The sequence below is a fragment of the Schistocerca serialis genome, chromosome 10, assembly GCF_023864345.2.
Source record: "Schistocerca serialis cubense isolate TAMUIC-IGC-003099 chromosome 10, iqSchSeri2.2, whole genome shotgun sequence".
Classification (NCBI taxonomy): Eukaryota; Metazoa; Arthropoda; class Insecta; order Orthoptera; family Acrididae; genus Schistocerca; species Schistocerca serialis.
This window is the reverse complement of record NC_064647.1, coordinates 54,310,598-54,337,685: the sequence shown is the minus strand read 5'-3', so window position 1 is coordinate 54,337,685 and position 27,088 is coordinate 54,310,598. Positions and strand designations below refer to the sequence as shown.

General features: G+C 42.1%; 1 protein-coding gene across 1 annotated transcript in view; it reads right to left on the bottom strand.

The window, feature by feature from the left end:
- The window catches only part of LOC126425256 (collagenase-like), a 210,483-nt gene that overhangs the window by 58,091 nt on the left and 125,304 nt on the right, over window positions 1-27,088 (bottom strand). The window contains exon 5 of the mRNA XM_050088227.1: window positions 9,864-10,000. Within this exon, the coding sequence (XP_049944184.1) occupies window positions 9,864-10,000 (137 nt within the window). The remainder of the gene's footprint in view (window positions 1-9,863; window positions 10,001-27,088) is intronic.

Here is a 27,088-nt window from a genome sequence, read left to right as displayed (position 1 = left end):
TATCTCACGAAATAAGCATCAAACGAAAAAACTACAAAGAACGAAACTCATCTAGCTTGAAGGGAGAAACCAGATGGCACTATGGTTGGCCCGCTAGATGGCGCTGCCATAGGTCAATCGGAAAACAACTGCGTTTTCTTAAATGGGAACCCCCATTTTTTATTACATATTCGTGTAGTACGTAAAGATATACCAATGCTTTAGTTGGATCACTTTTTTCGCTTTGTGATAGATGGCGCAGTAATAGTCACAAATGTAGAAGTACGTGGTATCATGTAACATTTTGACAGTGCAGACGGTGTTTGCTTCGTGATACATTACCCGTGTTAAAATGGACCATTTACCAATTGCGGAAAAGGTCGATATCGTGTTGATGTATGGCTATTGTGATCAAAATGCCCAACGGGCGTGTGATATGTGTGCTGCTCGGTATCCTGGATGACATCATCCAAGTGTCTGGATAGTTACGTTATTTAAGGAAACAGGAAGTGTTCAGCCACAAGTGAAACGTCAACCACGACTTGCAACAAACGATGATGCCCAAGTAGCTGTTTTAGCCGCTGTTGCGGCTAATCCGCATATCAGTAGCAGACAAATTGCGCGAGAATCGGGAATCTCAAAAACAACGGTCCTGAGAATGCTACATGAACATAGATTGCACCCGTACCATATTTCTATGCACCAGGAATTGCATGGTGACGACTTTGAACGTGTTGTACAGTTCTGGCACTGGGCACAAGAGAAATTATAGGACGATTTTTTGCACGCATTCTATTTAGCAACCAAGCGACGTTCACCAACAGCGGTAACGTAAACCGGCATAATATGCACTATTGGGCAACGCAAAATCCGCGGCTGGCTGCGACAAGTGGAACATCAGCGACCTTGGCGGGTTAATGTATGGAGCGGCATTTTGGGAGGAAGGATACTTGGCCCCCATTTTATCGATGACAATCTAAATGGTGCAATATATGCTGATTTCCAATGTAATGTTCTACCGAAGTTTCTACAAGATGTTTCACTGTGTGACAGAATGACGATGTACTTCCAACATGATGGATGTGCGGCACATAGCTAGCGTGCGGTTGAAGCAGTATTGAATAGCATATTTCATGACAGGTGGATTGGTCGTCGAAACACATTCACCGGATCTGACGTCCCCGGATTTCTTTCTGTTGAAGGATATTTGCTATTGTCATCCACCGACGACACCTAACAACATTCATCAGCCCATTGTCAATGCATGTGCAAACATTATGGAAGGCGAACTACTCTCTGTTGAGAGGAATGTTGTTATACGTATCGCCAAATGCATTGAGGTTGACGGACACCATTTTGAGCATTTATTGCGTTAATGTGGTATTTACAGGTAATCGCGCTGTAACAGCATGCGTTCTCAGAAATGACAAGTTTACAAAGGTGCGTATATCACGTTGGAACAACCAAAATAAAATGTTCAAACGTACCTACGTCCTGTATTTTAATTTCAAAAATCTACCTGTCATCTATCAACTGTTCATCTAAAATTGTGAGCCATATGTTAGTGACTATTACAGCGCCATCTACCACAAAGCGAAAAAATGACCAACTAAAACATTCATATTTCTTTACATACTACACGAATATGTAATAAAAGTGAGGGTTCCTAGTTTAAAAAAACGCAGTTGATATCCATTTGGCCTATGGCAGCTCCATCTAGAGGGGCCAACCATAGCGCCATTCGGTTTCCCCCTTCAAGCTAGACAAGTTCCGTTCTTTGCAGTTTTTCCATTTGACACATATTTCGTGAGATATTTGGCCCGGTCACGATCAATGGACCACCCTGTATACCTGAAAAATGGAACAAACGATGTCTTCCCTCAAGAGATGTGGAATATTAACCCTCCTAATAATATTCTCAAAGCATATGATGCATCTCTCGATTTTGAATTAGTTACACGATTGAAATAGGGTACTGACATAAGTCAATTATATTTCGTAATAGCTATCCTATCCATGTGGTTAACATGATATTGTAGCAACTTAGGAGACAACAATGAAATAAGTTGCAACTTTTAATGAAAAAAATCCTGCAGTTACTTTTGCATATGTAATTATGTATGGTAAAAAGGACCTCACAATGTGTAACAGAATCTTAGCTGAGAATATTTAAAATGAAGAGCTGCATATCTAATTATATCTGATTTTATTCATTATAATTTTTTTGAATATCCCTTTTCATATAGGCTACATTAGCATTTTGAATTTTTGTTGTTTTGTGAATTAGTACTTTCCTGAGTGTGAGAGGTAGTGGAAGATAAGAACCAGTTGGCGATTCAAGGCAGGTTTCACTCACACATATCTCTGAACATAGCCACAAGAAAGGAGTCTATGTATTGACCAACAGTTGGCGCGGTTGGCAGCATCTATTTTCATTAATATGGGAGTATGATTCATCTTATTCACATATTATTCTTTTTTAATGCTGGTTTGAGTGCTGTCATTAACATTTACATTTTGCTGACTATTCATTTCTTCAAGTAAATATAATGATGTGAAGAAAATAATTTATTTGTACCCAAATTTGACTGATAAAAATGACTTAATTTGAATCACTTTGTCACTCAAATATCAACTCCATACAGATTTGAGACTTCTTTACTTCATCAAACCTCTATGCAAATATGTTGACTGAAGGATGTGACATTATCTGATGAAGTCTTAAATACATTATGCTGGGGGAGAGAACACCATTTGACAAAATATTCTATATCCTCTCTTCTGTATGACTCATCGCCATTCCTGGATGTGTTTGAGACCTGTCCTAAAGAAGCAGTGCTCTGTTAAGTTGGACATTGACTCCATGCTGCACTGAGGCACAAAAGGTCACAGGCCAGAAGCTTGGTGAGAGCGTGGGTGATCATCAAATGGAAGGCGTTCAATAGGACATGTTTTGTACTTTTTGAGAGCGAATTATTTTTTTAATTAATTGTACTGTACTCAACCAGGAAATTTATGTAATTAGTAAGCGGATAAGTTGAGCAAACTGGCAGTGTTTTTAATGCAAACTGCTTTTGACACATTAATAAAAAAAATCAAGGGAAGTAATAGCAATTGCTGCAACCAACTCTGACAGTAAGTTATTGAACCCTTAAGTCTATCTGAATTGGGTGGACTAAGAGGTCAAAGATTTGACTTTCAAAAGTGTTCCCAGCAATTGCTGTTGCCACCCTTCGTTTCTTTATTAATTCGTCAAAAACTGTTGTGCATTAAACTACTCCTAGTGCGCTCAACGCATCCACTTACTACTGTTGGCAACATGGATTCCACTATATCTGAGTCAGATGATACAGGGCACAAAAACAACCAAGCAACACGCTCTGGCAGTGAACATTTACATTAACAGACTTTAGGGCCCAGAATCATATAACTCAAGACAGTGTTCTCTGTGTAATTTCGAAAACTACACAAATAAAACGCGTTACTGTGTTGAACCGATCTCTAATGACATCATCTGCTTATTGAAGGCTAGGTTACCTCACAATATCAAAGAAAACTTGATCAATGTACCTGAAAATGATCTTGAGCAATTAATGTTGTCCTACTGACCTCACACAGGATGTCATAAGGCATAGTAGTGAGCATGGCAACAGTAACACATCTCCAGAGATGCAAGTATTTGCTGCATAGAAAAGGCAATAGAGGTGGCAGGAAGAATAAGTACAATCACAAAAACAATAGACAACAAAATGATCACGGAAATCAGTCATTTAACAGAAAAAAGTGTCACAACGATAAAAAGCACTGAATCCCTAAAAATAATGCCAAATTGAGAAATACTAGGCAAGGAGGACATTCTGGAACCTGTAACACAAATCATGGACCACCGCATAGTAATTTGAAATGCAAAGTAACAAAAGTCGACCTATTGTACAGGGGTAAATCCGCATACCCATCAATGGCAGAATTCCAATCAAAACTTGTGTATAGTGGACATAATGGACAGAGACCGCTTTGTCTCTCTGTTCCGCTGAACTAGATTTGGCTACACAATACGCACTCCACTGCTGGCCATATGGTGGAGTGAGAGCAACATGGCTCACACTAATGGCAATGACATTGAAAGTTAACCCTGTGGGCACTATAGGAATGATCCAGAATGTATGCAAAATTCAGTTTACTAACTGCTGAGGAGGGGCAGCAGCCTTTTCAGTAGTTGAAGGGGCAACGATCTGGATGACTGACTGATCTGGCCTTGTAACACTAACCAAAACGGCCTTGCTGTGCTGCGAATGGCTGAAAGCATGGGGAAACTACAGCCGTAATTTTTCCCGATGGCATGCAGCTTTACTGTATGGTTAAATGATGATGGGGTCCTCTTGGGTAAAATATTTCTGATCTAAAATAGTCCACCATTCGGATCTCTGGGCGGCGCCTACTCAAGAGGATGTCGTTATCAGAAGAAATAAAACAGGCGTTCTATGGATTGGAGTGTGGAATCTCAGATCCCTTAATCAGGCAGGGAGCTTAGAAAATTTAAAGAGGGAAATGGAATACAGCGTTATAAATACATAATCAAATAGGGGAATGCAGGAGTAGGTTTAATAATGAACAAAAAACTAGAAGTGCCAGTAAACTACTACAAACAGCATAGTGAATGCATTATTGTGGCCAAGATAGGCACGAAGCCCACGCCTACCACAGTAGTACAAGTTTATATGCCAATTAGCACCGCAGATGATGAAGAATTTGATGAAATGTATGATGAGATAAAAGAAGTAGTAAAGGGAGACGAAAATTTAATAGTATTGGGTGACTGGAATTCGAGAGTAGGAAAAGGGAGGGAAGGAGACATAGTAGGTGAATATGGATTGGGGGAAAGAAATGAAAGAGGAAGCCGTCTGGTGGAATTTTGCACACAGCATAACTTAATCATAGCTAACACTTGGTTCGAGAATCATAAAAGAAGGTTGTATACATGGAAGAAACCTGGAGATACTAGAAGGTATCAGATAGGTTATATAATGGTAAGACAGAGATTTAGCAACCAGGTTATAAATTGTAAGACATATCCAGGGGCAGATCTGGACTCTGACCACAATCTACTGGTTATGAACTGTAGATTAAAACTGAAGAATCTGCAAAATGGTGGGAATTTAAGAAGATGGGACCTGGATAACCTGGCTAAACCAGACGTTGTACAGAGTTTCAGGGAGAGCATAAGGGAACAATTGACAGGATTGGGGGAAAGAAATACAGTAGAAGAAGAATGGGTAGCTCTGAGGGATGAATTAGTGAAGGCAGCAGAGGATCAAGTAGGTAAAAAGAAGAGGGCTAGTAGAAATCCTTGGGTATCTGAAGAAATATTGAAATTAATTATGAGAGGACAAAATATAAATATGCAGTAAATGAAGCAGGCAAAAAGGAAAACAAACGTCTCAAAAATGAGATCGACAGGAAGTGCAAAATGGCTAAGCAGGGATGGCTAGAGGAAAAATGTAAGGATGTAGAGGCATATTTCACTAGGGGTAAGATAGATACTGCCTACAGGAAAATTAAAGAGATCTTTGGAGAAATTGTTCACCCTTTTGGTTGTTCAGGGTTGCTCTTTTATGAAGCTCTTTCGTTTGAACTCCCGCCCTTGTTGTACCCACTATCGATTGCGAGTTCTGTCTTTGGTGTACTCAGGAACTGTAGGTTGGTAACACGACCGACTCACGTGTTTACTGCAGCAGACTCTTTGGCCTGTACTATTTATAGGCGAGTGCGGTCACGCTGGAGGATCCTCTCCTTCCCCCCCTTTTTTATTTCTCCATCATCTGTCCAGTTTCCCCCCCATCTGCTCTCGGCTGTGGTATGTCATATTTGTGCCAACTTTTTAGTGCCGTGTTTAAGTGAGTGTTCAGTGTTGTGCGTCTTTCCACAGTGTTGCGAACAGAAATCATGCTGTCGCTGCGTCGACGAAGGCAAACAGTAACCATCATGGGGCGGTGGAGCCGCCGTTCGGCGAGGGTTTGAGTCCGGGAGCAGTTCGGCTGGGTCGGTGTCTGCCGGACGACTGGGTACGGCTCAGAATTGTACACAGCAGTCCCAGGCAAACGACTAAGTGCGCCGAAGGAAAGGAGAAAAGAAGTGTGAATGTTTCAAGTTGATGGTCCTTTGGGATTGAGTTCATCCAGTCGTTTTTCCCGCCTTGTGGCCACTGCTGTGGCAATTCTCTGTTCTGTTCACTGGTGCAATTCTGACAGTGCAGATTCCTCCACGCATCGTTGCTAACCATTGTAGTGGTGTATTTTGGTAGTTATTCGTGTACGTTTCCACTTCTATGTTTTGGTAATTCATCCTCCCGCCCTGTGGCTGCAGAATTTTGGGTGGGGAGTTAGTTCCTTGTCTCCCAAGATGTAGTGCTGTATTATTAAGGTTAATTCTAGTTCAGTCTAGTGTTCTGTTAATCCCTGGGTATATGTGTCCGCCATACTATTTGCTCTGTATTTATTGTAAGTGAGTTCCACTGACAGTAGTTGGGGGTTCGAGTCCTGTCACAGAGCTGATAAGGGGTCACATTGGTTTCGGCATGTCAGTTGGAGGGAACTTAGAGGTTTGTTCACATTGGCATGTCAGCGTTGTCTAGCACTACCGGGACCTAAAGAACAACATTGTGCTGATTAGGGAATGTTATTACACGTTCTTGTTTTCATTTAGATACCTGTATTTGTGAAGGCAACCACATGAAGTAAGATCTGTTCTGAAGCTATGCTGGATCTTTCGCTCTTGGGATTTTTGGTTTTGTTTTGATCCCAACTATTTGAGAGTCAGGAATATGGAACTGTGTTGTTAATGTTTGGCTTGAACAGCGGATACGCAGCTAGTTTAGTACGTGTTTAGTGGAATGGCGTCCTCGTGAAGGCGTGCTCGCTAGATTGCTATTGCGTCTCCTCAAAGTGTAATTTCCACCTTACTAAAACCCCCTTGTTAAAAGGAAAAAAACTTTAGAAATGCCTTCTATTTGCATGAAGCATCTTACCTGTCGCTTAAGTAAATATCTGCTCAGTGATTAAGCCAATGGGAGCACCCATCCTAAAAGCAACTAGCGCACTTCTGTTATGGTGGCCCTCGTGCCTATTTTGGTCCACAAGATTGTATAAACAGGCTTACATGCTCTGTATCGAACTTCTGATGTTGTTTTTTGAGTGATTGCGGATTATTAAAATTGATTATAGTGCAAACGTTGTATTTTACCAACCGTGCTTATAAGTTATTAATATGATTGGCTGGAATGTAGAATGAAAGTTTTAGGACCATAGGTTGTCCAGGAAGAAATTTTGAACCCATGCTGTATTGTGAATTCATGTATTTATGTTTTATATTATTGTGACTAATAATTAAAGATTTAAGACTGCATTCACTTAGTGCTTACTTGTGCGTTGTGTTATTATTATTTTTAAAAATTATAATAGGCGTTTTGGTTTCTTAAATTAAAGCCTTTCCAATTCGAAAGTGGTGGCCCTCCCATTTTGGCAATTGTAAGCATCGAAGCAGGATTTATGTAGTTGGTGTTATATATTGTATGCTATGAATAAACTATTTATGTGTTAAATCGCGTCTGATATGTCAATTCCTTGGCCCCATCCACACCTTGGTAGTAGTCTTTTCATATTAAATGAACAGATCACCATTTCAACATATAGTTTCGCTACTCATCAGAACTTTATGAAACTATAGAGACTGAAGTGGGGATATTCCACGATGTCCCAAGACAAATTCCACATTTTCTCAATCGAGACTGGCCTACAAAAAAGCCATTGCATTATTTATTGGATTTCACTCGTGCGTCACAGCGTGCAGCCAGATTAGCAATATCAGTGGCACAAGAGGGAGGCAGAGCTACTGCAGCGTCGATGGCATGCTTCCTTCATATCTGAGCCGCAGGCATGTTGTGACTCGCGCGATCAGAACTGATGCACTATCAACACAAGTAGGCACCAAGCCAGTTTACATAATGCGCCTTTTTTAAATGAAAGGTATCGCAGTTAGCCAATTGCCACTCTTGAGAAGCGACCCATGCTGGCCACCAAGTTTACAAGTTTACAAATCAATATCAGTGTACACGGCTCAATCAGTCACCGGCTGTTATGTTGTTAGCTGTGGCACTGCTGTTGGTGCCAAGTCCAGTGATGTGTACTTAATACTTTTCAATCAGTGGGCCACGTGAAGGGTCTGTTATCTGCTTCTGCCTCTGGTTTCCGTCCAGTCCACCATCTCCTGTGTGTGCGAACTTCTTGCTGCTTACCTTTGCTCTGGGCAGACTCTGCTGTTGTGAGCTGCCTCTTCTGCATGGGTAATCAGCGTGACCATCCACGCCTCGACTGCCCCATCTGGGCTGTAATGGCATCAGGTCGGTGGGATCAATGTGATGTTCCTGTCCCGCTGGGTCAGCGCTTTTGCACTGCCACTGCCTTCGCCACTACGCCACCTGCTGGTGGCCGTGCACCACATGCTGGCTTTCGAGTCTTCTCTGGCTGCGTGTGCACTGCTTATGTCCCATGGGCGTTGGTGTCATGGGGTATCGTCACGACGAATGCCTTCTGAGTAATAAATGAACGACTTTTCACTGTTTCTCTGCTGTACCCTCCAGAATCTAACAAGCACCCACTCACCACTCTACTGCAACTTGTGATTTTCTGGCAGCCTAGCCACGTTATACCTGGTTCCGCTGTCCACCGTAGAGGCATTCAACATAGTCGTTAAAATACAAATCTTCCTCTTTCACCAATAACAGACTGACCAACGGTACAACCTCCTGGCACAGAGCGACTCACATGCCAGGTGTTTACATACTGAAACAATGCCACAGCGACTTGACAATGCCCCCACTGCCAAGAAGTGTGCGTGGCGTACTGAGTGTTCTAAAATGTCAGACTCGCTGGCTAGCGTGTGTTAACAAAAGATTATGAGTTTAGAAAGCATGGTACCTCTTACGTGTTGTCGATCACTTTCTGTGGGTTTGTCGATGTTTGGGGGGGGGGGGGGGGGAGTAGGTGTGGGAGGGGGGGGGCTCATGAAATTGATTGAGTATGTAAGTGGTCGCTGGTTGTCAGTCAGGGTCATCACTGGCGGACTTAAAGGCCACATTGTTGCCTTTGCAACTGCTGCTGAGAAGTTCTGCTGCCTCAGGCGCTCCACATACGAGTATCACAGCGACGATTCATCACTGCTGCAGACCCTAACAATGAAATGAGCAACAGCACAGCATTCTGATGAAAGGTCTGTAATGACTAATATCCAGAAAAGTGGTCCTGAGGTTGTGGTTAATGCAACGCGAAAATTACTGTGGTCTTTCTTTACTGTACTGTATGATGGAAAAAATATTCTATGAGGATAAGCCTTGTAAGTGTTCACTCCAGTAAATCTATACGTGAGCCAAGCTGGTGTACCTACACCATTTATCTGTTACTGACTGCAAATGCCATATTCAAGTACAAATGTATGTAAAATTAGTAACGTGTATTAGTTTAACGGCGTCTGACTACAGACATTTCCACCGCCATCAATGATATATCATGGAGAAAAGATGCAGCAAACTCTTGCACATACCTCTAGTTTCAGTCACACTGACATCTGCTGACAATAACAAATTAATAATAGAAAAACGTAGGAGATAAGCTGACGTTCGTAGTTACATCAGAAAATACACCGATTTTTTTATCAATGTTTACAAGCAGGCAGCACTACTGAGTTGTGAAAAGCAAATTCTGTGAAGTCGATGGAATAAATTGCTACAATATTAGTTACTTACAAATTAGCATTGTAGAAAGCATTTATGGAAAGTCACAGAATAAGATGTTGATAGTAAGTTGTCGTGGTAGACCACAATTTTTACTCACGAGGCACATGCCTTTGAACTTGTTTCCGGCACACAGCGTACTTTCAAGAACGACACCTGGTCCGTAGCCCTCCTCGCATACTGAATTGGGAACAACCGTCAACTCAGCATACTGAAGAATGTCAGGAATGTATCCGCCTGTAACGAAAAAACTCAGTCATATCGTACTGGTACATCTTCACGAACATGAGTATCCTGTTACTGTACCTTTCAGTATCAACATTAAATTCGTTAGTAATATCCATCCCAGATACTCGCAGTTAAGGATCATTGCAATATTTTTTTGCAATAATTTGTTAAAGCTGTTCAATAGTTTACCAAACTCAATTTGGCCAGTTTCTTTTATTACAGCAGAGACTGACTCAGTTTGCATATCATGAAAAAGTCACATGTTTTGTACATAGCTACATACTGGTTACTCACTAATGTAGGGACACCACAGATGATGATGAGGTTTGGTTGTGGGGCACTCAACTGCACGGTCGTCAGCACCCGTACAAAGTCCTGATTTTTACTCAGTCCAGTTTTTTTCGCGGTCCAATCTAGCCACTGCCACGAATGCTGATAATGATGACGACATGATGAGGACAATACAAACAGCCAGTCCCTAAGCAGAGGAAATCCCCATTCCGTCCAGGAATCGAACCCGGGACCCTGTGATCCAGAGGCAGCAACGCTAGCCACTAGACCATGAGCTGCAGACGACACCGCAGTGAAACATACTACATTTTATTATCATGTATATACATATTAGTTCGCAGCAAGTTACATGACATTTGCAACACTTACCTTGAAGGAACTGAAGAACTAAGATGTTATTCTTCTTGACACTTTAAGTAATTTACGTCTGATCAAAAGTACAACAGTGAAAGAAAAGGAGTGTTCCAAAACAAGCAGCTTCAGATAAAATGGAAGTTGTCTTTGCTAACCCTAGGCGTTTTCTATTATTAGAGATGGATTATTGTGACAGTGTGCTGTGCTGCTTGCACGAGTAGGTCGAACTTTTTTGAGGAACAATAAAATAAATATTTTTGAATATTAAGTTTCTTATTACGGTTTAATAAATGCACGATAAGTTAGTTATTTATAACCCTTTTTGTTAGTAGTTATATATGCTAGTAAAGGTGCAGCTACGTTTCTCATTAAAATCATAATGAACGAACACTAATGTTTACCACCGCAATCCATTTCTACCACACTTTTGTTCATAGATGTGAACTACATAAAAGCCATTTACAAAAGGCCAGAAAAAATGCAGTATGCATTGGTCAGAACATTATGACCACCTACCTAGTAAACAGTATGTCCACCTTTGTCAGGGATAACGGCGGCGACGTGTCGTGGCCTGGAAGATACGAGGCCTAGGTAGGTCGCTGCACGGAGCTGCCACCACACTTGCACACACAAGTCTCCTAATTCCTGTAAATTCTGAGGAGGGGGCGATGAGTTCTTCATCACGTTGTGTTCGATCGGGTTCAGATCTGACAAGCCACTGCGTTCCTCGAAGCACTCCATCACTCTCCTGGCCTCGTGGCATGGCGCATTATATTGTTGAAAAATGCCTTCGTCGTGTAGTGATGCACACGGTCTGCAACCAATAGACGACACTCCTTGGCCATCAAGGTGCCTCGCACGAGCTCCACTGCACCCGTTAGTACCAACGTGAATGTTCCCCAGAGCGTAATGGAGCCTGCTTGCCTCCATCCCGCAGTACAGGTGTCAAGGAGGAGCTGCCCAGGAAGACGACCGATTCGCGCCCTCCAATGGGAATAACGCAGAAGTATCGGGATTCATCAGGCCAAGCGACGCTCTACCACTACGTCAACGACCAGTGCCGATGGTCACATGCCCATTTCAGTCGAAGTTGCCAATGTCGGGGTGTTAACATTGACACATTCATGGATCGACAGCTATGGAGGCCCTTCGTCAGGAGTGTGTGGTGCACTGAGCAGCGTTAAAGTCTCATGTTAGTTCCACTGGAAGCCTGTCCTGTTTTACCAGTCTACCCCGCCTACGACATCCGACATCTATAACGAGGAATTGCCACCAATCCCACCATATCTGGAACTGGTTTTTCCTTTGTTTCGCCTGTTGGTGAAGACACAACAGCACTCCTCGAACACTCGAAATTCCTGCAGTTTCCGAGATGTTCGTGCTGACAGCCCAAGCAATTACTATCTGTTCTCAGTCAAACTCAGATAGATTGTGTACTTTCTGCATTCTACAGACAGACAGCATGCTCACTGATACTACATGTACCGTGCGTGTGTCTGACTAGCAGTTATTCCCTGCTAGGTGACGCTACTATCGCCTGGATAGGTTCATATTGGTAGAAGGTCGGTGGTCGCAATGTTCTGGCCGATCATTGTATAGTGATACAATGGTTTCTATCCTGGATGAACAATGATTTACCGGGTGAAAATTGCTGTAGCAATCACTTAAAGAAGATAAGCAGTATTTATGGAACGTTAGATAACAAAAATCAGATCGATGTGTATTTTTTTAAAGCCTACCATTTTGCCTTTGTCACATTTCTTTATCTTCTACTGTAATATTTGATATTAATAATTATGTACATACAATGTGCAGAAAGGCAAATCAGGTCTTGGTGGAAATACAGGATTTTTATAGTTTCTGTTGTATATGCGCTCCGTCTTCAGCTCACGAGTGGCCTACCAGGATCATCAGACAGGCCACGAGTGGCTTGACGGGACCATCCGACCGCCGTGTCATCCTCGGTGGAGGATGCGGATAGGAGGGGCAGGGGGTCAGCACACCGCTCTCCCGGTCATAAGATGGTATTCTTGAGAGAAGCCGCTACTATTCGGTCGAGTAGCTCCTCAATTGGCATCACGAGGCTGAGTGCACCCCGAAAAATGGCCACAGTACATGGGGGCCTGGATGGTCACCCATCCAAGTGCCGACCACGCCCGACAGCGCTTAGCTTCGGTGATCTCACTGGAACTGGTGTATCCACTGCGACAAGGCCGTTGTTGTTGTATAAGACAAATAAAAATGTAATGTACAGGAAAATTAAAGAAACCTGTGGACAAAAGAGAAGCAACTGTATGAACATCAAGAGCTCAGGTAGCAAGCCAGCGATAAGCAAAAAAGTGAAGCTTGAAGGCAGTAGAGGAGAGTAGGGGGGCTGGGAGAGCATCAGTGAATTTTTTTAGTGCAGGTTGCCTACATCAGCGGCAGGTATGCACTCGGGCAACCTAATGTTCTCCTTTGATTGACAGGTACTAAACCTATTGTCCTCCTATGATTGACAGGCAATTATCCTGTTGTTCCCCCACTCACGCCTCATCCCCCAACTCCCCTCCCCCCTTCGCCCTCGCTGCTACAGGTACACTTTTAGGTCTGAGTCATTGGAATAGGTTCCCCTCTCACTCTTATCAATTTGATTTGTTGTTGTTGTGGTCGTCAGTCCTGAGACTGGTTTGATGCAGCTCTCCATGCTACTCTATCCTGTGCAAGCTTCTTCATCTCCCAGTACCTACTACAACCTACATCTTTCTTAATCTGCTTAGTATATTTGTCTCTTGGTCTCCCTCCACACTGCCCTCCAATACAAAATTGGTGATCCCTTGATGCCTCAGAACGTGTCCTACCAACTGATCCCTTCTTCTAGTCAAGTTGTGCCACAAACTTCTCTTCTGCCCAATCCTATTCAACACTTCCTCATTCGATATGTGATCTACCCATCTAATTTTCATCATTCTTCTGTAGCACCACATTTCGAAAGATTCTATTCTCTTCTCGTCCAAAATATTTATCGCCCATGTTTCACTTCCATACATGGCTACACTTCATACAAATACTTTTAGAAACGATTTCCTAGCACTTAAATGTACACTCGATATTAACAAATTTCTTTTCTTCAGAAATGCATTCCTTGCCATTGCCAGTCTACATTTTATATCCTCTCTACTTCGACCATCATCAGCTATTTTGCTCCCCAAATAGCAAAACTCCTATACTACTTTAAGTGTCTCATTTCCTAATCAAATTTCATCAGCATCACCCAACTTAATTCGACTACATTACATTATCCTCGTTTTGCATTTGTTGATGTTCATCTTGTATCCTCCTTTCAAGACACTGTCCATTCCATTCAACTGCTCTTCCAAGTCCTTTGCTGTCTCTGACAGAATTACAATATCATCGGCGAATCTCAAAGTTTTTATTACTTCTCCATGGATTTTAATACCTACTCCGAATTTTTCTTTTGTTTCCTTCACTGCTTGCTCAATATACAGATTGAATAACATCAGGGAGAGGCTACAACCCTGTCTCACTCCCTACCCAACCACTACTTCCCTTTCATGGCCCTCAACTCTTATAACTGCCACCTAGTTTCTGTACAAATTATAAATAGCTTTTCGCTCCCTGTATATTACCCCTGCCACCTTCAGAATTTGAAAGAGAGTTTTCCAGTCAACATTGTCAAAAGCTTTCTCTAAGTGTACAAATGCTACAAACGTAGGTTTGCCTTTCCTTAATCTAGCTTCTAAGATAAGTCGTAGGGTCAGTGTTGCCTCACGTGTTCCGATATTTCTACAGAATCCAAACTGATCTTCCCCGAGGGCGGTTCTACTAGTTTTTCCATTCGTCTGTAAAGAATTCTAGTTGGCATTTTGCAGCCATGACTTATTAAACTGATAGTTCTTGAAGTCTGAGCGTATTTCGCCTGTCTCATACTTCTTGCTCACCAGATGGTAGAGTTTTGTCAGACTGGCTATCCCAAGGCTATCAGTAGTTTTAATGGAATGTTGTCTACTCCCGGGGGTTTGTTTCGACTCAGGTCTTTCAGTGCTCTGTAGAACTCTTCACGCAGTATCATATCTCCCATTTCATCTTCATCTACATACTCTTCCATTTCCAAAATATTGTCTTCAAGTACATCGCCCTTGTATAGACCCTCTATATACTCCTTCCACCTTTCTGGTTTCCCTTCTTTGCTTAGATCTGGGTTTCCATCTGAGCTCTTGATATTCATGTAAGTGGTTCTCTTTTCTCGAAAGATCTCTTTAATTTTCCTGTAGGCAATATCTATCTCAACCCTAGTGATATGCGCCTCTACATCCTTACATTTGTCCTCTAGCCAATCCTTCTGGGCCATTTTGCACTTCCTGTCGATCTCATTTTTGAGACGTTTGTATTCCTTTTTGCCTGCTTCATTTACTGCATTTTTATATTTTCTCCTTTCATCAATTAAATTCAATATTTCTTCTGTTACCAAAGGGTTTATATTAGCCCTCGTCTTTTTACTTATTTGATCCTCTGCTGCCTTCACTACTTCATCCCTCAGAGCTACCCATTCTTCTTCTACTGTATTTCTTTCCCCCATTCTTGTCAATTGTTCCCTTATGCTCTCCCTGAAACTCTCTACAACCTCTGGTTTAGACATTTTATCCAGGTACCATCTCCTTAAATTCTCACCTTTTTGCAGTTTTTTCTGTTTTAATCTACAGTTCATAAACAATAGATTGTGGTCAGAGTCCACATCTGCCCTGGAAATGTCTTACAATTTAAAACCTGCTTCCTAAATCTCTGCCTTACCATTATACAACCTATCTGGTACCTTCTAGTATCTCCAGGGTTCTTCCATGTATACAATCTTCTTTTATGATTGTTGAACCAAGTGTTAGCTATGATTAAGTTGTGCTCTGCGCAAAATTCTACCCAGTGGCTTCCTCTTTCGTCTCTTACACCCAATCCATATTCACCTACTACATATCCTTCTCTCCATTTTCCTACTGACGAATTCCAGTCACCCATGACTATTAAATTTTCGTCTCCCTTCACTATCTGAATAATTTCTTTTATTTCATCATACATTTCTTCAATTTCTTAGTCATCTGCAGAGCTAGTTGGCATATAAACTTGTACTACTGTGGTAGGTGTGGGCTTCGTATCTATCTTGGCCACAATGATGCGTTTACTATGCTGTTTGTAGTAACTTAACCGCATTCCTATTTTCCTATTCATTATTAACCCTACTCCTGCATTACCCCTTTTTGATTTTGTGTTTATAACCCTATAGTCACCTGACCAGAAGTCTTGCTCCTCCTGCCACCGAACTTCACTGATTCCTACTATACGTAACTTTAACCTATCCATTTCACTTTTTAAATTTTTTGACCTACCTGCCCAATTAAGGGATCTGACATTCCACCCTCTGATCCGTAGAACGGCAGATTTCTTTCTCCTGATAACAACATCCTCTTGAGTAGTCTCTGCCCGGAGATCCGAATTGGGGACTGTTTTACCTCTGCAATATTTTCCCCAAGAGGATGTCATCATCATTTAACCATACAGAAAAGCTGTATCCCCTCGGGAAAATTACAGCTGTAGTTTCACCTTGCTTTCAGCCGTTTGCTGTACCAGCACAGCAAGGCTGCTTTGGTTAGTGTTAGAAGGCCAGATCAGTCAATCATCCAGACTGTTGCCCCTGCAACTACTGAAAAGGCTGCTGCCCCTCTTCAGGAACCACACGTTTGTCTGGCCTCTCAACAGATACCCCTCCATTGTGGTTGCACCTACAGTACGGCTATCTGTATCGCTGAGTCACGCAAGGCTCCCCACCAATGGAAAGGTCCATGGTTCATGGGGGGGTGGTGGAGGGCAATTTGATTTATTCTTTATTAAATTGATCGATTAATTAACCTCTATGGCAACAAAGTTCCACAACCCCCTGCCACATTCGGCGGGAACTTAAAATTCCATAAGGACAATGCTACCTCTACTAACCTAAGAAAATGGAGGAAAAATAGGTCACTTTGGCTACCTCCACTAACCTAAGTCATCCGACAGCCATATCTTCCTAGGGATTGGATGGAAATTTGAATTTTAGTGGGAGAAGAAGGCCACTTGGGCTATCTCTACTAACCAAAGAAAAGGCAGGAAAATGAGGGTACTTGAGCTACCTCCACTAACCTAACTCATCCAACCACCACCGCTTCCTAGGAAATGGTGGGAGGAGAACTCGACTGTGCTGGATTTTTCAGTCTTCATTTAAACAGTTAGAGGCAGCACTTCCATCCATTGTGTTAATCACAAGGCCTGGAATCCAGCTGAACTAGTACACAGCACTGACACCAGAGTGTGCTCATTTATTCCATGATGTAATCCAAGATGGTGGTCTGGGGTGGGTGAAAATGGCAGGAAACAGTGTGTTCGCCACAAGATCTGGGCCTAGTACACCGTACTACCACCAGAGGACCCTGTCGTCCCTTCATGATGTAATGCAAGATGGCAGTCTGATGGTGGAGAGGAAGGGTCTCACAACAAAAATTGAAGGGTATATTGTTCACTTTTGAAAAAAATTGTTTGTGGGGGTTGGATTTCTCTTGCTCATCATTCTCTCCTGTTTGGTAACATGTAGGTCTTGTAAGAAGTAATTACATGGAGCAAGCATGTTGCATAACCTAATGTTCAGCACAATATTCTGGGTATCTTAACCTAATGTTTGGCCCTTTGTCAGCACTTAACCAATTGTTGTGTTAAGCTGTTTTCCATGTCACCATCATTTCCTTAAACAAATGTACCGCCTTTGAACCAAATTAAGTAATCAGTTATGTCCTTCCACCATTTTCTGCTACACATTTCGAATTTCACATGCTTTTGAAGGCCATTTTTGGCGCATTCTTCTTTGTCATCCACCCCCTGCAACTGTTGTACTGTATTTTACATAAAACTTATGCAAATTAGCCTAGTGTTCTGCACTTATGCTCTTCAGTATTATGTCACCAACTCACACGCACCCTCCCTTGACTATGGTACCGCTAACACCACATTGATATAAAAAATTTATGCAAATTAAATAAATCGATATTTTTCAAATTTATAGGGCAGTTTTTTTTAATTAGCAGCATCCTATTGGTCGGTGAAATCGATGGAATACAGTTTAAACAAAAGATCGCTAATAAAAAAGATATGCCGCCACTCGCCGCCCAACGCCGTCACCGGCGCTGTCCCTGCTACTGATGCTGCTGTCGCCTTCGCCATTGCTCCCGGCCCCAACCGTACCCCAGCTGCGGCTGCCACAGCATCGCTCTGGCATCCATGGGTCGCCCTCCCTCAGGCTAGCAGATTAGGGCTGCCGCAACCAGGCTGCTGACAGTGGTCCGATTCTGCAGCGGTTCCCCCTCTGCCGTCACATCCTCGCCCATCACATGAGGTACAGCACACACCCCTGTCCACCTCGCCACAAAACTCCAAGACCTACTCACACTGATCCCATACTCAAAACACCTTTGGGCAGCATGTGTGTTTATCATTGCTGATGCTATATCTGTGGATACTGATGTCACAGATTGCGCTACAGAAATCTGTTCCACTATAGCACAGGCTGCTTTCTCCCTACCAATCCTAGAGGAACATGTGAGCTGCGTCCAGCCATGCTTATCTGCCCCAGCGTGACTGACACCTCACCATGAAATGTCCACATGGTGACTCACCATCTGAAGGGTTCTCAATGTTATACTGATGCCACCTGCTATGAAGATAAGAGATAAGTCAACCTCTCGGAAATTTTATAGTGTCCCTGAAATAGTTAATGGTCGCTTGTTAGTAGATTTTACGATGTCTCAGCTTTTCCGTCCTGTCCTAACAGATCCTGTTTACGAAAATAGCGCAGAATAACGACGAATGAATTTCTCCTGATGGTCCTAACATGACACACCAATCGTCACGTCTTACCCCTCCTACATTCAACAAACACAGACGTTCTCACCGCTACGAGAGCACAAAGGATGTCTTGAAAGGGGATTTTTGATTGGCTTTTATCGAATTTACCCACCGAATTACTGACGCCGCCGATGTGGAAGCACCATCCGCTCTTTTTTTTCCTGCAGATTAGACTTTCAGAGGCAAAAGCTATTTTATACATATATCCATACTGCAATTATACCTTGCAAAGTGCCCTACATATCGTCTAATAAGAAAAGACTCAATTACACTGCTATCCAACTAAGGACAGGAGCTTCAATATTAGAGTGTGAAACCGATCTCCAACCCAGCAATATATCACTGCATACCATGTCGATCTAGTAAACATACAGTTTGTATCCTGTGTCATACAAAGTCATCCCTCTTACATCATTCATACATATACTGCAAAGTCAGACAGCATAAGCACATGCACTGTAGGTACACTCGCAGCACTAGATATTTACCATGAGGTTGGGTGGCCGTCCACCCCCAAAGTGTGACAAGAGCATCCTCAGTGGATCAAAACCACTTTCAGAACTGTTCTACGAATTCGGCCTCATATCCCCCCTCGGCACAAACTCATTAGTGTTTCTGGTCTGGACCTGCTCGCTTGCTTGGTCGATTTTCTTCCATCAGATGCTCATACATATACCGAGAAAAATGTCGTACAAAGGCTGAGTCATTACCCCTCAGCACAAAGGCGTCACTGTTCCTGGCCCTAACATATTTGCATGCCTGCTTGCTATCTACACCCATCTCCAGACTCTGGGATTACAAGAACATACGTAATTTCGTATGGCTTGCTGGAATATCAAACTATTTTCATAGTATTTCTCGATATCAAGCACACCATAGTAACCTATCGATCGCTCACACGATATAATTCCGAAGATATAGACCGGAAATTATTTCCCTACAAACCCAGAACTTTAGCTAGGTGCAGCATGCAGTAAACCATAGACTAACTAGAAATTTATCCCATCTGTGAAGACCTTTACATGAAAAAACTCCACAAAATAAAAATGGAGTAAATTGATATTTCCACTCGCTAATACCAATGTCGGTGATCTAACAGATTCCAAATCATCCCTATAATTTACAAAGTCAAATAACGTGCTCCTCATGTCTAGTGAACCAGCAAATGTGTCTTCCACCTGCTAGTTGCATACACAACAATCGATGTTCTCTCAACTAAATAAAGACGCAAAATGTGAAGAACCAGTCAAATGAACAATTTACATGTGTGTTAATAATGGCCCAGTGCAAACACATTTTCATATTGACTCTTCTCTAAATTCCATGAGATCACGAAAGCTGTCCAAAACATACAAAGTATTAGTTCGCTATTCAGCCGTCTAGAGGACTACCTGTTTAAGTCATCTAGATTCCTACACTCCAACAGGCCCTTCAATTTGGGCAGTTCATACCGTTAATGGAAAACGTGAATCATTCCCGTCACTGGCACTTCATGCCAAGCATGCATAGGCCTATCCTAGAAAACCAGTCACATATATATTTTATCATTGTACTTTCAGTTAAATGTTACCATTGAGGTATCAGTTGAATGACATTCGACAATGAGCGAAGTACCGAAAATACGCCCTGCTGATGGTGGTGGCTCTGGAAATAGAAATATTGGCACCATTCTTATGATTAGCTGTCACAGTACTCCACGTCAAATCCATACTTTCATTACAACTGGACACAGTCATTTCCTTTGCGCATGTTGTAACACAAACACACACTTTATACTTGATGCTCAAGGCGAACCTATCATGCACCCCCTACTACTAAGTATAATACAATAACCAATTGATGGTGATAGGAAATAATACTGACCTGAAATCAACGATGGATGGACATGTCTCATACATTTTTCTTGCAAGTGCTACCACCATGTCTTAGAAAGAGAGGCGTAATCGTCTTACAAACAGCTATATGTTAAAAAAAAAAAGACAGAAACATATTACCATCACAAGCGGTCTTGGTTCTACAGGTCCACACAAGTATCCATGTTAAAACCTATACCAACTTTATAAATCCACATATGGCATTACCTACTAATGACATGGTTTTTCCAGACAAAACCGTGACACTGAATATAGATGGTGACCGCCGCAGTGTATATTATCACACCAGCAGTGTGGTTACACATCGCCAATGGCCCCCTCCTAATAAAATTACCGAATTTCGAAAATGATTCAGCTAAGGAGCATGGTAAGAAATGGTATCTGCTACCCCCTCAAGCCGCCAATGCTAGATATTTCTCCAGTATTTGTACCGCATCCTGTCTCGATGCCATGTCATAGGGTCGGTGATATATCCACTGGGCTATAGGCAATCTTTGATTGAGAAGGATCACAAACAGTAGATGGTGTGATGATTGGGGTCATAAGAAATGTGCCCTAGCTTTTCAGATCTCTAGTGCTACGCTATCAGCTAGAAATGCCGTCTGGGATCAGGAATCAAGTCCCTCCCATTCAAGCAAATACCTACATTGGATCCCATGGAGAAGTCTTTTAATGGTTACAGCCACTAGTGATCCATATTTCTGGCACTCTCATATTTCGAAATGAGTCACCTTTCTCGAACCTACCTGCTACAGTAAAAGTCCTTCCTCGTTTAAGATAGCCCCTATGCATCCTCCAACTGCCCCCTCAGACTCTGCGCTACCATTCCTGCAGCTTTGGGCACATGATCATTCCAATGTAAGTTGGAACTGAGTAGGGGTTAGAGGAAATTATATATACCCTCTCCTGCAACCCGTGTAGAAACAGGCGAAGCTGAGTTACTGCTACAGAACCGAGTTTTGTACATTCGACGGAATTGAAGCTTGCTCCTGCAACACTAGGTAGTATAAAAGACAGAACGGGAACTGGGGAAGGACGCGGATTTTGCTACTGCATTCTCCAAAGCACAAGCAGGTTCTGTAGATCCACGTCCCTCAGGGCCCATTCACGTCTATCACCCCAACATCTATCATCATTATTCTATTCCATACACCAGAGAAAAATTACGAACTATAAAAGCTCCACTAACTTTATCTGTTAGAGAATTCGTTAAGGTTTTTACCGCATCTCTCTCCTCCCATATATCGAAAACGAATACCACATGCCTGCTGGCATCGAGCACATGTGACGATCCTATTAAATACACAGCTATTGCTCCACTGGACAGACCAGTTTAAAGTTTCATCACCTGTGCTCTAGGAGGATGACTGTATCCCACAGACCATACTGTAAGTCACAAGAGATGCTCCCTGTGGCACTGTGGGGTTATTTGAAACATTTCTTTTTTTTTCCTGTTGTAACATGCTTCGTACACTGCCATATATTTTGTTTTTCCGTCACGACGTCGAGATCACTGTCAGGTTCTAAACGGACATTAGCACTTTCTGATCCATTGCCTCTCGCAGAAAACTAGATGTCGCATTGTGAAAATCATCTTGTTAATCTGGCTACCATAACACACTACACACACTGGATGATTTTAAATAATAGACAGTTTCAACATAAGGAAACTGGAAGAGTTTGGCGGCGTTGTGGGGAATTTCCAGACTGAGGTCCGAAAGTGACTGACAATCTCTACATTTAAACTCATCTGTCGCAGTGACAGAATAGCTGAATGTTCTGAATTCCGTTTCGACTGATTCCACACATTGCAGTCATGTACGCGATCGCTGTTTCGGTGCTATTCATCCACCAAAACTCTTTCTCCAACTCAAACAAGCGATGTCAGTCAATCATTATGTGGTAACCAACAGTGTACCAGTGGACTGATGGGGTGAAAAAGACATCATCAATGTACTCTAATAATAAGCATTCCAGTTGATTTAGCAATTTTACAGTAATTTCAACACCAGGCAATGCTGCGACACACATTCGGGATAACGCTCACGTGTGGATCTGCCGCGCACTACATATATCCGGACCGATGTATGGAGGCAGATCCACCATGCGTCACATCTACGATAGGGCTCACAGATGGACCAATCACGCGTAACGTCCGAACACGTGCTCTATGTTAGAAGTTTGGTCCACGCCGAATTCGTGCCAGCCTTCACCGACCGACATTTATACCTCTCTTCAGTGCAGCACTCCGTGAAGAATGGGCTGCCATTCCCCAAGAAACCCTCCAGTACCTGACTGAACGAATACATGCGAGAGTGGAGGCTGTCATCAAGGCTAAGAGTGGGGGCAACAATATATTGAGTTCCGGCGTTATCAAGCGTATAAAAGATTGCACTCTAACGTCTTACTCATGCACAACTCATATGGGAAAAGGAGGAGTTGTTACATATATTAAAGCAAAACACAAGTTCAAAAACGCTGTGCCAATCAGATTTTGTAGTGAATTAATATTGAAAAATAGTTCACTTTTAATTGTAACTATATATAGGTACCAACTGGGCGATTTTGAAACGTTTTTGAGGTCCTCCTAAAGGTTTGGCACCTATATCACCCCTTAGCTAAAGCCTTCATTACTTCCACTTACGTGTGTGAGGGCTCTTCTGTTTTCCTTTCCATCGGCCTCCCTTGGCCAACTCTTGTCTTTCGACCCGAAAGGTATTTGGCTTCGAGGCATGAAGGTGTCTTTGCTTTCCTTTTCTGTTTCTAACGTCGGATAAGATGGTAAGGCGTCGTAGACAGAAGAAGGAAATTTTAGCGTCTGTTCTCAGAGAGGCGGTTACAAGCAAGGTAGCGTTCATATTGAGTGGCTGAATATGGCTGCACAATCATATGCAATCATATGGCTGTATTGTAACGAATGGGACACTACCATATTATTGTCTTTGGGAAACATAGTGTAGCTTTAGTTGTCTATGAATTCAGAGGCAAAACTTCCCCTTAATCGATTCTCCAGGAGTGGCTTACACTGAGATAAATACAGAAGTGTAGGAGGAGGATGAAGAAAGAAAGAAAAGACGGAGTAGGAACATGGAAGGGACGTTGAGGATTGGAACATGAAATATACTCACACAATTTTAGGCTGGCAAGCTGGAAAATGCCTAGCAGGAAATAATGAAGATGGGATGTATTAGGTACATCCCAAATGACATAGGGGAGTAACGAAGAACTGGCGAGGGGGGGGGGGGGGTACAAAATATTTTTCTCAGGCAGCTTCAAGACTGGAAACTGTGGAGTGGCAATTATCATAGGAAAACAACTGATGAAAAACCTGTTGAAAGTGGACTACATGGATGAAAGACTGATTATGATGGGATTAAAAGGGGACAAGAGGGATGTCGTATTAACACAAATACACGTACCACTGAGTGAAAACGATAGTGGAATATTAAAGGACTATTGTGAAAAGACTGAAGAAGTACCGCATAAAGAAGAAAAAATGCCACATCATTGTAATGTGGATTTGAATTCAGTGACAGCAGAGGGAAAAGTAGAAGGAGTGCTTGGAAGATTTGGATTCGGAAATAGGAATGACAGGGGTGAAGGGCTGGTTAACCTCTCAATAAAAAATTCTCTTATGATTGGAAACAAATTGTTTGAACAATACAGAAAACGAAATATACATCAATAGCTAGGTCAAATGAAGAAAGATAGCAAATTAATTATATCATGTATGTAGACGTAGTAAATGTTCTAGTCCTGTCTAAAGGCCGGTTACAACACTCACGGTTTCTACTCCAGCAATTATGTTTAGTACTTAAGATGTTATTCTAGCTTCGGTAATTCAAGCACTTAAACACAACTACGTCCTTAACAATTGCTAGTGGCCTGAGATGCCACAGAATGGATAAAGCTCGGTCAAATGTGAAGTTATCGTATAGCCTTGGTTGCAGCTTTTCTTTTTCGTCAAACTACAAGTTTATATGCGAACTAGCTCTGCAAATGATGAAGAAATTGATGAAATGTATGATGAGATAAAAGAAATTATTCAGGTAGTGAAGGGAGACGAAAATTTAATAGTCATGGGTGACTGGAATTCGAGAGTAGGAAAAGGGAGAGAAGGAAAAATAGTAGGTGAATATGGATTGGGGGAAAGAAATGAGAGAGGAAGCCGTCTGGTAGAATTTTGCAACAGAGCATATCTTAATCATAGCTAACACTTCGTTCAAGAATCATAAAAGAAGGTTGTACACATGGAAGAATCCTGGAAATACTAGAAAGTATCAGATAGATTATATAATGGTAAGACAGAGATTTAGGAACCAGGTATTAAATTGTAAGACATTTCCAGGGGCAGATGTGGACTCTGACCACAATCTATTGGTTATGAGCTGTAGATTAAAACTGAAGAAACTGCAAAAAGATGGGAATTTAATGAGATGGGATCTGGAGGTGGTGGTGGTTAGTGTTTAACGTCACGTCGACAACGAGGTCATTAGAGACGGAGCGCAAGCTCGGGTTAGGGAAGGATTAGGAAGGAAATCGGCCGTGCCCTTTCAAAGGAACCATCCCGGCATTTGCCTGAAACGATTTAGGGAAATCTCGGAAAACCTAAATCAGGATGGCTGGAGACGGGATTGAACCGTCGTCCTCCCGAATGCGAGTCCAGTGTGCTAACCACTGCGCCACCTCGCTCGGTAGACGGGATCTGGACAAACTGATTAAACCAGAGACTGTACAGAGTTTCAGGGAGACCATAAGGGAACAATTTTCACGAATGGGGGAAAGAAATACAGTAGAAGAAGAATGGGTAGCTCTGAGGGATGAAGTAGTGAAGGTAGCAGAGGATCAAGTAGGTAAAAAGACGAGGGCTAGTAGAAATCTTTGGGTAACAGAAGAAATATTGAATTTAATTGATGAAAGGAGAAAATATAAAAATGCAGTAAATGAAGCAGGCAAAAAGGAATACAAACGTCTCAAAAATGAGATCGACAGGAAGTGTAAAATGGCTAAGCAGGGATGGCTAGAGGACAAATGTAAGGATGAAGAGGCTTATCTCACTAGGGGTAAGATACATACTACCTACAGGAAAATTAAAGAGACCTTTGGAGAAAAGAGAACCACTTCTATGAATATCAAGAGCTCAGGTGGAAACCCAGTTCTAAGCAAAGAAGGGAAGGCAGTGGAAGGAGTATATAGAGGGTCTATACAAGGGCGACGTACTTGAGGACAATATTCTGGAAATGGAAGAGAACGTAGATGAAGACGAAATGGGAGATACAATACTGCGTGAAAGAGTTTGAAAGAACACTGAAAGACCTGAGTCGAAACAAGGCCCTGGGGGTAGACAACATCACATTAGAACTACTGACAGCCTTGGGAGAGCCAGTCCTGACAAAACTCTACCATCTGATAAGCAAGATGTATGAGACAGGCGAAATACGCTCAGACTTCAAGAAGAATATAATAATTCCAGTCCCAAAAAAAATCAGGTGTTGACAGATGTGAAAATTACCAAACTATCAGTTTAATAAGTCACGGCTGCAAAATACTAACGCGAATTCTTTACAGACGAATGGAAAAGCTAGTAGAAGCCGACCTTGGGGAAGATGAGTTTGGATTCCGTAGAAATATTGGAACACGTGAGGCAATACCGACCTTACGACTTATCTTAGAAGATAGATTAAGGAAAGGCAAACCTACGTTTCTAGCATTTGTATACTTAGAGAAAGCTTTTGACAATGTTGACTGGAATACTCTCTTTCAAATTCTAAAGGTGGCAGGGGTAAAATACAGAGAGCGAAAGGCTATCTACAATTTGTACAGAAACCAGATGGCAGTTATAAGAGTTGAGGGGCATGAAAGGGAAGCAGTGGTTGGGAAGGGAGTGAGACAGGGTTGTAGCCTACCCCCAATGTTATTCAAGCAAGCAGTAAAGGAAACAAAAGAAAAATTCGGAGTAGGTATTAAAATCCATGGAGAAGAAATAAAAACTTTGAGGTTCGCCGATGACATTGTAATTCTGTCAGAGATAGCAAAGGGCTTGCAAGAGCAGTTGAATGGAATGGACAGTGTCTTGAAAGGAGGATATAAGATGAACATCAACAAAAGGAAAACGAGGATAATGGAATGTAGTTGAATTAAATCGGATGATGCTGAGGGTATTAGATTAGGAAATGAGACACTTAAAGTAGTAAAGGAGTTTTGCTATTTGGGGAGCAAAATAACTGATGATGGTCGAAGTAGAGAGGATATAAAATGTAGACTGGCAATGGCAAGAAAAGCGTTTCTGAAGAAGAAAAATTTGTTAACATTGAGTATAGATTTAAGTGTCAGGAAGTCGTTTTTGAAAGTATTTGTATGGAGTGTAGACATGTATGGAAGTGAAACATGGACGATAAATAGTTTGGACAAGAAGGGAATAGAAGCTTTCGAAATGTGGTGCTACAGAAGAATGCTGAAGATTAGATGGGTAGATCACATACCTAATGAGGAGGTATTGAATAGGATTGGGGAGAAGAGGAGTTTGTGGCACAACTTGACTAGAAGAAGGGATCGGTTGGTAGGACATGTTCTGAGTTATCAAGGGACCACAAATTTAGCACTCGAGGGCAGTGTGGATGGTAAAAATCATAGAGGGAGACCAAGAGATGAATACGCT